Below are 12392 nucleotides of genomic sequence, written 5' to 3'. Positions count from 1 at the left end.
AAGTCAAAAGATAATGTAACCCTAGTCTGAATGGACCTATCTATAACTCCAGCCTTTCCTTGTTTTCTTGGAGTTTTCCACATTTCCATGGGATTTTTATGATGTCCCAGTTTTGAAGAGAATTGTCGTTACATATATAGAATATGAAGCAGATCTAAAACTGTAGATAATGCCAATGTGTTCTTACGCTTCCTCATCTGTAAGGTTGAATTAGCCGATCTCTAGGTCCCTTCCACATCTCACGCTGCCCACTAGACAGGGTTGTTGTGGAATGGATTTCAACTGGGTACAGCTCACATTCCAGGATCTCTGAGGTTCCTTTCAACTCAGAGGAGCTAAATTCTATTCCAGAAAGCATGTAGCATTTCACCAACTGCCACTAGGGGGCAAGCTTGCATAATACAAATAACAGCAGGCTTGTGCCCTTTAAAAAACTGTGTCTTCTATATCATTTGACACAGCTCCTCACCCCTGAAAAAGCCAGTGAACCTAACATATATATGACTGCAGAATCAATGAGAGATCCTTTGCCTGGTCAGTACTGGAGGGATGGATTTGAATTACAGATAATGATGCCACCTCAGGTGCAACAGTATTCTTTTCATTGATTAATATTTTAGTGTTCAAAGTGCATTCACATTCATTTTTTCCTCATAACAACCCTGTAAATTAGATACGGCAGGTATTACAAAGCCCCATTTTACAGACGAGGGCACTGAGGCAGAGAGCCCATAGTCACATCCCAGTAAGTGACAGAATAAAGACTAGAGTTAAGACCTTCAGACTGAGTGCAGCCTTGGGGAGGGGGGGAATGAAAGATTTAGCTGAAACCTCTCCATGTCTCACTCTTCAATGAATGGTTATGTAATTTGATTTGCTTGTCCCATACAGCGTTAATGGTCGATGATACTATCCGCTTGGCTCAGACACTGTATGTATGTACACTCCTGGGAAATTTTGTCCAGTCTTCATCCAAATCAAATATGGCTCCTCCTCCTAGCTAGCTTATTAAGAAGTAGCCCCTAGCTGTACTACCTTGACAAGTATAGAAGACATCCTGATTGATTTTTAAGCTGTCTCTAAGGCTCAATATCTCCATAAGAAATGGACAAAAATTTGACACCACCATCTCCATAACAACAATATGTAACCAAAATCCCCTTCAGTCCCTCTGAGAACTTTAGTTCTGGTTCCCCTTACTACTTTTCACAGGTTCAGCACGAGGTCTTTTGAGTAATCAGTTATGTAAATTATGGCCCCAAGTCCCACCGGTACAACACTGTGTTCACAGGCTACATGAGAGGCATAGATCCAATCAGTCAACTAGAATTTAGTTACATGCCTGCTATGTGCCAGGTACTGCATTAAAGGAAATATACAGTAGCTGCCCTCAAGGAGCAAAGCATTTTAATTAAGACGCCAAAATAATGGGGGAAAAAGGGAGAAATCATCACTCTGTGAAATCTGCTACTCTCTGTACTCCTAAGACAAATGAGTGCCATTTCCTACAGTTCCTGAGGTAGTGGATAGGAAAAAAAAATGAAACGCTGGAGAAATTTACATGAGGGTAGAGACTCTATCCTGGGTCTGCCACATGCTACCTATGTGACCTTGGGCCTAACCTTTCTGGGCTTCAATTTCCTCATATGTAAAATGAGACTGGTTACAGTGACCTTTTAGCTCTGAATCAATGATCTTACAATCCTATCATTCCGGAATGTGGGCAGATGGAATGAGGATAGAGTCAGTCATTTTACCATCTCCTTCCATGGCCAACACTGAAATCTACAGAGGGCTCCACCCTCTGAGACCGGATCACCTTGTACGACTAGCTTCTTCCACATGGAGTCACGTTCCTGGGTTTCCATTTTTTCCAGTCTCTACAGCCCAAACATACGATATGTAGCTTATCCAACATGTCTCGCTGGGGAGACCAATCTTTTCCTATTAAACTGCTTTACTTCAGCTTTCTCCCTATGGCAGCTCAGGAACACCCTGGGGCTCCCTTCCTTAGGCAGTGCTCCATCTAGGTGCCACCATCTTCTTTTCCAAGTTTGTGCCTCATGTAATCTCATCAAGGCACAATTCCTACAAGATGATTATGTCCTGAGCCTTCCCTGATGAAAGGAGCTCCCTTGACCATCATGGGCACTTGAGGCAGTGCTAAAGAACAAATGTAAAATACACTGGAGATGTTGTCTCCTTTCTGCTTGGCCCTTTTCATAATCTTTGAGGCACAGACAAGGATAGCAACACTGCTTCAAGCTCCTGTGGTTTCTCTATCTTTCTGAAAACTTTGTTTTCCACTCTGAGATCTACGTTAGCAGTAGGAAATCAGTAGGATAAAAATGCTTCTGACATTTCAGTTTATTGAACTGAATAGACATTTTCAGAGAGAAAGGCATTTTTAGAGAGGGGGTGCTGTACAGTGGGAAAAATATTGGAAGATCTTGGTTTGAGTCCTTGATTCTGCTACTCATCACATAGTCTTTCTTGGTCAAGGCATGTAACCAGTGGAAGCGCAAGCTTCTTCAACTGTAAAAATGGGGCATTACTACCTACCCTGCATGTTACAGAGGGTCCTGGGAGGAACAAAGGAGAAAGCAGATGGGATAGCGATTTCCCCTGGATAAGCTACAATAGTGATGACTATGTCATCACTACATTCACAACAAAACTCACTAAGAATCAGATCTGGAATTCTGAGCTTAGAATATTGGCTTCTCACTAGAGTGATTTTACTGTTTGTGTCTAAAAAGCCACTTAATGGAAAAGCGAGGAACAAAAAGCATGGTCTCAGCAAAAACACATTCAAAATACTAGCTTCTTTTTTTCCAAATCAAAACGTGGCAACACAGAGGCCCACAAAGCAAACTCATTTTGACTGGAAAGTTTATGGAAAGCCACCTTGCGTTTACCTTTAAATATTTAATGAGCTCCCCTGGAACCGCTTTAGTGCCAGACTGTATTGCCTGGCAATGACGGAAGAATTTGTGCACGTGCAGATCCTAGAAACCAGATGGAGAGAGCCGTTATCCCAAATCTATCGCCCAACAGGCTTCGCTAGGTATCCCAAGAGCTCAGCCTCTATAGTGACAACTGCCTCTCTTTTCATCTGTATCCCCCAAGCCCCCTTGACCATAATAGATCTGTCTGTCTGCCTCCCTTCCTTCTCCCTCTCTCTCTCTCACCGAAGTCCTACTCTGTAGGCACCAGCATGTCTTTTCACTTCACAAACTAAGTGGCCCTAGAAAGCGACATTTCTGTAAACACCCCCCGGTGGGGAGGGGAGGTAAGAATGAAGGAGTGGGGGAAGAGGAGTAGCAGAAATCAGCGATTTAACCCAAGTCACTACTAAGTGGATTTCCATGGAGGATAGTGTACACCCAACAGGCTAAATTGCTTCCACCGCCTCTTGAGAACCATTCAGATGCATAGTCCCAATCTGTTGCAGAGAGCTTCTGAAGAGGCAATCGGAGGCACTTCTCTACTCTGTCCACTCCGTGGTTCGAGAATCCAGACAAGTCACACGGACACATGGGGCATTTGGAGGCCCTGTTCACTCAGAACATCCCCCAGACCAACACCTCTCAAGGTTCCTGAGCACCACAGTCGGCCGATACTGCTAAAGCTCAGCCACCAAGTTCTTTTCTCCCAACACTAAGGTTGAAAGAACTCTGATTATCTGCCTTACCTGAGTGTAGATGGTCGATTCTAAGTGTGTTTTAATCCTTAACAGAGGCTTTGCACCATCTACCCACTTAATATCAACATTTGATTGCTGTGAACAGAAAACAAGGTCTTGGGTTTATTTCATTTCATCACGTAGATATACAAATGAATAGCCTAAAACCCCTTTCCTGCATTTAAACATTTCTTCCTCTTTGAGTATAGTAGCTTCATACAAAACTCACTCCTGCATTTAGAATACGGGTGCTATGCAAAGTTCCCCTCCAAAATAGCAACAGTAGCTAATGCAGCCTCCATAGAGAACAAAATGTAATTTCTTCCCCTTCAAAAAATTGGCCTTATACTTTCCATAATGATCCACTTTTATAAGCAAATATTTTCCTACCCTTCTGGATTCTGTATCACCAGGGCTCAGGTAGCCAGGAGGAAGGTTGGCTGAGACTGGTAGCTGCTGTTCAAACGTGATTATTCTGCCGTCCTTCAGCAAAGGCACCCAGGCGAACCCAACTGCAGAGACAGCAACCAATCATGAGCAACCCAACAGCCAACCCAATGAGTCCCAGGCCCGTATGTCTAGGGGATGGCGAGAAGAGGAGGAAGAATTCAAGGACTGTGGATCATAGCCCTGTGACACAGAAAGAACAGCACTGGTGTGGGGGAGGCAGCCCCCCAAAAGCTGATGTAACAGAGCTGAGTTATTTAGCCTGTTTCTCAGTTTCTTGGTCATAGAATTTTATAACTAGAAAGAAGAAACTAAGGCCCTGAGAGCTTGCCTCAATCCAGTTCCACAAACACTGCACCTCCTATGGCAAGGAGCATGGTGGGGTGACCAGAGTGAGGGTCTTAGAGTTAGCAAGAGCTGTGTGACCATGGGCATGGTCACTTAACCTCTTAGTGCTTCAGGAACTTCTCAAAGACTGTCAATTACAGACACATCAAGAGTTCCCCATACTGAAATAAGATATACAGGCAATGGGGTATAGAAATCTCTCTTACCCTACAGGAAAAAAGAAGGGGAAGGGGATAAGGGGGTGATAGAAGGGAGGGCAGATTGGGGGAAGGGGTATTCAGAATGCCTGCTATCTTGGAGTAGGGGGAGAGAAGGGATCGGGAGAAAATTTGGAACTCAAAATCTTGTGGAAGTGAATGTTGAAAACTAAAAATAAATTAATTAAAAAAAAAGAGTTCCCCACACCCAAGGGGGCGAATGCCCACAATACTCCCAAGTGCAGCCCAAACCACATTAAAATGCAATTGGAAAATATTTAACAAAATAAATTAAAATACAATAACAACAGATAACACATTTAAAAACTAAGTCAGTATGAAGCCCACAGGGATCCTTTTGTACAGATTAGTGACTTCCATTTCCGTTTGACACCACTGCCCTACACAGTCTGGTACAAGATAAAAAATAAACAAAACGTACCAGGCACAATGCTGAGTGCTGGAGATAGATACCAAGGGAAAAAATCAAACAGAGAGACTGATTTCAAGGAGCTATTGACATTTAGGAAGATGTACATGGCAGCTGTGTGGAGTCAAGGAGACCCATTAGGAAGCTGTTGCAATAGATGGTCGAGGAGGGATAGTGTCATAAACTCCGCTGTGTAGGTAGAGAGCAGGATGCATACTGTGGAGGAAATACTGATGAGAGCTGTCAAGTGACTAGAGATGAGGTTTAAGGGAAGAGTCAAAGATGATTGAGACTGGAAACCTGGTCATGTGATAAAGGGGATGGTGGTATGGTCACCAGAATGCGAGTTTGGAGGAGTGATGGGTTTTAAGGAACTACAATGACAGTGATACCGATATTAGGTCTATACCCCAAAGAGATCAAAGAAAAAGGAAAAGGACCCATATGTACACAAATACTCATAGCGGCTCTTTTTGTGGCAGCAAAGAATTGGAAAGTGAGGGGAGGCCCATCAATTGGGGAATGGCTGAACAAGTTCCGGTGTGTAAATGTGATGGAACACTATTGTGCTGTAAGAAATGAGGAAGGGGGTGGCTTCAGAAAAACTTAGGAAGACATATATGAACTGATGTAAAGTGAACTGAGTAGAACCAGAACAATTTATACAATAACAGCGACATTGTAAAGATAATCAACTCTGAAAGACTTAATAACTCTCAACACAATGACCTACCACAATTCCAAAGGACTCATGATGAAACATGCTGCTCAATGCCAGGGAACAGATGCATTCAGAGTGCACTTTGAAGTATTCTTTCTTCTATTTCTTTCTTTCTTTCTTTTTTAGAACATGGCTAATATGGAGATTTGTTTTATATGATTATTATTTGTTATGGATTTCTATTTTTCTTGCCTTCTCAATGGATGAGGGAGGGAAAGTAAGGAGAGAGAGAATTTGGAACAGAAAATAAAATTTTAAAAATTTTAAAATAAATAAGAGTTCTATATTAGATATGTCAAACTTGGGATACCTACAATATTCCCAGCTGGAGCTGTCCAGCAGGCAGTCAGTAATAAGGGACTGATACAGTGTTCTGGGAGAGTTGGCTCTGTGGTCGGAGGATCTGGATTCTTATCCTGCCTGTGACCTTACTACCTGTGTGACTCTGGGCAAGTCACTTCATCTCCCTTGGCCTGTTTCCTTATCTGCAAAATGAAGGAGTTGGCTTCAATGGCCTCCGAGTTTGCTTCCAGCTCTAGAGGTCTTCAGAGGCTAGGCAACCACTTCTCAGGGTGCTGCAGTAATGACTCTGCTCAGGTCCTCCCAACTTTCAAACCTTGGGATTTTCTTGAAGGCAGGCAGTCACCTCCTTGAGGTCATCTTCGACTCTGCCCACTGCTTCAGCCCACTATATTCAGTCGCTCAGTCACCATTCCTGTCTCTTTGGGCTCCACAGCCTCTCCCATTTGTCCATTCCTTCCTTTTCCCTCTCAGAATCCTTATCTTCCTCAAAGGCTCAACTCAGGGGCCACTTTCTCAGTTGCTAGCATTGTCTCTAGCCCTCATCTCTCCCCTAAACATTCTCCATGCAGCTGCCAGATATTCCTAAGATATAGGACCCCCCGCCCCGACAAACACACTCAAACATCTTCCATGACTGCTTATCTATCGCTTTTCGGATAAAGTCCAAACTCTTCAGCCTGGAATTGAAAGCCCTCTACCTCCTCTTCCACAATCTTCTTTTCTGTGAGAGCCCCTCCTCTACTCTATTCCAATCAAACTGACCTCTGTATAGGGGAGAGGCCAGACCTAGGATTTCCTCACACCTTCTCTGTAGCTTGGCATCTTTGAGGGTTACCCAGATCATTGAGAAATGAAGTGCCTTACCGAGGGTCACCTACCCAGCATGTCAGAGACAGAACTGGAACTCAGGTCCTCCTGGTTCTGAGGATGGTTCTTTGACCACTACAATGCCCCACCTTGTCCCTCACCATTCCCTTTTGTACAGCTCACCCCCTCCCTCCCCACTCTTGGACTTTCAGGAAATCCCTTCATATTTCTTTATTTGCACCTATGCTGTGTCCTCCTAGAAGTATAGAAACTCCTTGAGGGCAAGAACTATTTTATTTTTATTTTTATTGTTATTTTCATTGTTCTCAACTAATAGCAAGGAGTCTTATACAAAGCAGCTACAGGGCACCACAGTGCACAGAGCACTGGGCCTGACGTCATGAAGACCTGAGTTCAAATTCTGCCTCAGACACTTACTAGTTGTGTGAGCCTCAACAAGTCACTTGACCTCTGTTTGCCTCAGTTTCTTTATCTGTAAAATGGGGATCATAATAGCACCTACCTCCCAAGGTTGTTGTGAGGATCAAATGTGATATGTGTAAAGCACTTAGCACAGTGCCTGGCACATAGTAGGTGCTATAAAAATGTTAGCTGTTACCATCATTATTATTATTACATAGTAAGTATCTAATTAAAGTTTACTGAATTTAAAGCTGTCATCATATCCCATTTTTGTTATCTTTTCAACTGGCTAAACATCCCTAGCGACTTCACCTGATTCTTATATGACATAAACTGAGCCACCTAGCTGCATCCTGAGTTGGCTCTACAAATGTTCTAATTGTTAAGATCAACTGAAGAAGCGGACCCCACTGGCTTGGCTCCCCCATTGCAGGCAATTCATTCTTCTACTGTGAGTACAAGTAACACATCCCTAAGACTATTTCTTCCCCAACCCTCATCCCTATTCTAATTAGTGCTATTGCAAGCCAGGACCACTGCTAAGTGGCTTCTCCCCCCTCCCCACACACCTCCTATGCCACTCTGTGGTGATTTCAGGAGCCCCTGTCCTGTTCTCCAATAACTCCCTCTATCCTCCAACCTTTCAATCTACATTTCCTCCAATGCTCTGCATGAACAGAAGTCACCTGAGCAGATCGATGATTAGCCTGGCTGCACATTAAGGACAGGAGGGGGCAAAGACTAGAGGCAGGAAGGCCTGTTAGGGCTGATTACAGCCTTCCAGGTAGGAGGTCATGAAGGCTTGGTGGTGGCAGGGAGAACAATACCCTTCTCGGTTGTGAGCTGGAGTAGCTTTCATTATATTATTTTTAGTATATATTTTACATATTATTTTACTTTAATATATTTATTATATTATTTATTATATTTAAAGAGTTCAGATCTCTTTCTCTCTTCTGGCCCTATGAATGGTACAGTTTTAAAACTGTTTTGAGATGTCAAATAACAAACTGGAGAAAGATCTGAGGGCTGCGACCTCACTTTCACTTTCACCTCAGATACTAATCACTGCTTTGTATTGTAATCCTTCTGTGCAAAGGGAAATGGGAAATGGATGCCTAAGGCTCTGGTGTAGGGTTAAAGCTAGATTTCTCCCAAGCAATAGGCATCCGTACTTTGTGTAATGGGACAGGAGGGACTTGGCAGGTGAGCTGGCAGAATGCAGCCAGGTCATTGGCCTTGTGCTTTCATTATGCACCACCGACTTTCTCGAGAGTTCCCCCAAGACCTCCTTGGCCAGCTCCCAGAAAACTGCACCAAAGTTGAACTAAGAAAGCTAGAGTCTTCTGTCCTCCTCAGGCTGAGGGAAAGCTATGTTTCTATTCTTCAAATTCTCTGGTTTTCATGGACCTATAACTTAGCTGTGAAAAAAAAAAAACAAAAAAAAAAAACAAAAAAAAAAAACAAAAAAAAAAAAACAAGGCAAACCCCTCACTGGATTGCAGCTCAGCACATGAGAGCTCTTCTGGAAGTCCACTTTGGGGCACAGTCTGCCATCCATTTTTTGGTGTGAGCTGGGAGCATGAGAAGCAGCATGAATTACTGAGACCGCACAGTTTCTTTCAGAGGCTTCATTCTTAATTACAGAATCAGTCCTATTGCTTGCTCCCCAACATGGCCCAGATGCCTTTCCCAGCCTGCCAAACGCCTGAAGCTCTCTGTACTAGCAGAACTTTGAGACTAGGTTGTTTTATAAGGAGTCTGGTTGGAAACGTGAGCCAAATATTCGTGCAAAGACTCTGTCAAAGTAGTTAAGCCAAAGAGTTGACAAAGTGAGAAAAGTTTTCCAACCCAGGAAATATGAAAAGGAAAGGAAAATGTCTCCTTTAGTCATTGGTTTTGTACTGCGAATCAGTCTGAGCAGTAGGGCCATGCCAGGGGACATTCAAAGCCAAAGGCTGGCTTAGAGGCCCTTTACGGAAACTCAGTAAGGAGGCAGGGCCACAGTCCAGGGTTGGTTTTCTTCCTTAGCTGATTCTCAAGTCTGATGTGCTACTGAGGCCAGGACAGCGTGAAGCAGAATCATGCCTTAGAACTGACTTGAATGTTCACTGGAACCAACAGAAAGTTCTTGAAGCTCTACAGACAATTGGGCAACAAGACTGAATTAAGAGTCCAGTCTAGGCCTGGTCTGGCTCCTGGTCTAGGCTGAGAGTACCTCAGGAAGCACAAACCGTGGAGATAAAGGACTAGATCTAGAACCACTAAGTTGGTGGGTTTATCCCTTGATCATTAAGACTTATACAGGCTTGCCCCTGTCCAAATCTCTCGAGGCAAGCTGGGTCCCTGGGAATGAAGCTAGAATAGACATGCATTCTGGGATGCTCAGGACAAGCTGGAGCACATGGGCTCCCGAGTTCTATGCTGAGGTATCTCTAACACTCCACAGGGTTGGGGCAGCTAGGTGGCGCAGTGGATAGAGCGCCGGCCCTGGATTCAGGAGGACCTGAGTTCAAATCCGGCCTCAGACACATAACGCTTACTAGCTGTGTGACCCTGGGCAAGTCACTTAATCCCCATTGCCCAACTAAAAAAAAATAAAATAAAATAAAAAATAACACTCCACAGGGTCCCCAGGGACCATCTTAATTATGACAACATGCATCTGTTTAAGTGCTTTTAAGTTTCTGTTGTAGTTCTGAAAATCCTGTGGCTTTTTTGGCTTACTCTTTCTCTGTCCAAGAGTCCGTCTATTCCCTAGCCATGCCCCTTCCTGCCTGGTAGGATTTGAACCCTGGTCCCCTGACAAGTCTGGCATTCTATCTGCTGCCCCAGGTTGTCTCTCCCACTAGGAGGCCTAACAAATCCAGTTCAGGGAATGCCTTCAGGATGGAGCCTGAGGTCAGACCATACCAACACACTCATTGTGGCTTCACCTCCAAGACCTGCTCCATCTTCTCATTAATGCCAGTCAGTGCTTATATCCTGTAGGCCCACAGATGCCCCTGGCACTAGAAGTACTTCCCTGTTCCACAATGAGCAGGACTGGAAAATTCTCGTTACCACACCACCTCCATTGAATGAATTAGCTGTATACTTCAGTACTCAATGTTTTAAAATGGCTGATTAGAAACAACAAATACACTTCCCTGAGACACAGACTTATAGGAGCATAGGAAGATTACTTTCTAGTCTGTCCCGTATTCCAAGGAGACGAGCAAGGGTTTCAAAGCCTTAAGTTCCATAGACATTTTAATCAAAGGAAAACACCTCCCCCACTTAAGGAAAAAGAAACTAGCCAGTGAGCTTTGCTGAGAGACGGAAGAATTGGCTTGTGATTGAAGGAAGGAGTACTACATTCCTCGAAGACACTTACTTGGAGTTTCCACAGTGTCCTGTTTCTTGGCTGTTCCCTTTGTGTTAATTTCACAGCTAATGTGATAAAAAGTGAAAAGCAAATGATGTTTCTGATGAAGGTGAATGGGAAGTTCAATTTTAATCTGAAAAGACACAAGACATAACACATGGCATTTTATTTTGATTTTTCCATGATCAAATTCCATAACTGAATTCTTTTCATTAGGCTTTTATCATACTGGGCAAAAAGCATTCCCTGCCCAGGGGGTCAGGTGGGCAATCCCAGGGTGTTTCACAACTTCCCAGTCTATTTCACATTGGCAACGCTGTGCCCTCAAACTATGCGGGCTCCCCTGACTTCTGTTATGCCAGCTTGGCAGTCCCCTTAAACACTGGATGAAAAATATATAGCCCATCACTCCTGCCCACTCTGCCAGATAGAAGGACATTTGTCAAATCTATTCGGTTAAAATGATATCCACTTCAATTCACTTCAATAAAGCGAGAAAGAGGCCACTTTTTGCTAATGTCTTCTGCATCATCATAAATATGGGAAATTTTTTAAAAATCCTTTCATCTTTACAAAAAAAGTTCCAAACATCGCTATATTAATAACCCACAAAATATAGCCCTTAAAGGTCTTCAAAAAGAACTTTTCTCTTGAGTAAGTAGATGAAAACTAATTATTAACCATTATATAGTGAACATAACCATAATGGTTGTCTGAAAGGACCTCAAAGCATTTTATAACCATGACCTCATTCACATTTGTAATACCTCTGAGGGGCGAAGAAGAGAAATATTCTCATCCTCACAAAGCATGTAATATAGCTTGAGATAATAGCTTGTTTTATTCTCTTTCTCTTCCTCTCTCTCCCTCTCTGACTCTATCCCTCCCTCTTCTCTCTCTTCACCCTTCCTCCCCCTCTCCTCTTCTTCTCTTCTCCTCTATTCTGCCTTCCTCTTTCCTCTCTCCCTCTGCCCCATCCCTCTCCCCACTCCCTCCCTTCTGTCTCTGTCTCTATTATTATCTCTCTCTATCACTAGCTCTCTCTGCCTCTGTCTTTCTTTCTCCCTCTCCCCCCTCCCTGTTCCTGCCATCTTAAATACAACATTCCTCCAGAACAGTGCAGGGGAGCAAATGGGTATTGGGCCTGGCTGTAGGTCCTGCCTGTGACATACAGTAGCTATGGAACCACGAGCAGGGCACATGACTTCTCTGGATACCTCTCTCAGTTTCCCTCTCTGTGAAATGAAAGCTGGGATTCAGGAACCTACAAGGTCCCTTCTAGCTCTAAGTTTATTATATTATGAATACTAATTACTACATGATCAATTTGTGATAAATAGTTATTAGGTAATGGAAAGGCTCGGTTATACAGCTAGGTGGCCCACTCTCTCCTCTCACTTATATGGGCACAGAGCACAAGGCTGAAATGCAGAATTCTGTTCTCTTTGGTCCCCAGCTTATATTTTGGTTGGGGGGAGGTGGTAGAGTACCACCTCCTAAAGAGGTGTTTGAACTCTTGGCTTACAAACTACCAAAGCAAACTTTGGGTATAACTCATTTCCTCTTTAGGCCCATTTTGTTGCAACATTTAATCCACTGGTCTGTTAAACAGATGGGCTGTCTACATGTAGAGATAGGCACAGGTTACCGTCCTGTGACAATGG

General features: G+C 43.5%; 1 protein-coding gene across 2 annotated transcripts in view; it reads right to left on the bottom strand.

Moving 5' to 3' along the window:
* DOCK11 (dedicator of cytokinesis 11) overlaps positions 1 to 12392 on the bottom strand; it is a 191096-nt gene that overhangs the window by 87102 nt on the left and 91602 nt on the right. For both annotated transcript variants that reach the window (XM_027837386.1, XM_027837390.1), the window contains exons 20-23: positions 10738 to 10861; positions 4076 to 4197; positions 3695 to 3781; positions 2919 to 3008 (exon numbers count right to left, since the gene is read on the bottom strand). In XM_027837386.1, coding sequence (XP_027693187.1) covers positions 2919 to 3008; positions 3695 to 3781; positions 4076 to 4197; positions 10738 to 10861 — 423 coding nt within the window. The remainder of the gene's footprint in view (positions 1 to 2918; positions 3009 to 3694; positions 3782 to 4075; positions 4198 to 10737; positions 10862 to 12392) is intronic.

The sequence above is a fragment of the Vombatus ursinus genome, unplaced genomic scaffold (genome assembly GCF_900497805.2).
Source record: "Vombatus ursinus unplaced genomic scaffold, bare-nosed wombat genome assembly UNPS02004533.1, whole genome shotgun sequence".
Lineage (NCBI taxonomy): Eukaryota > Metazoa > Chordata > Mammalia > Diprotodontia > Vombatidae > Vombatus > Vombatus ursinus.
This window is presented reverse-complemented; position numbering and strand designations above follow the sequence as displayed.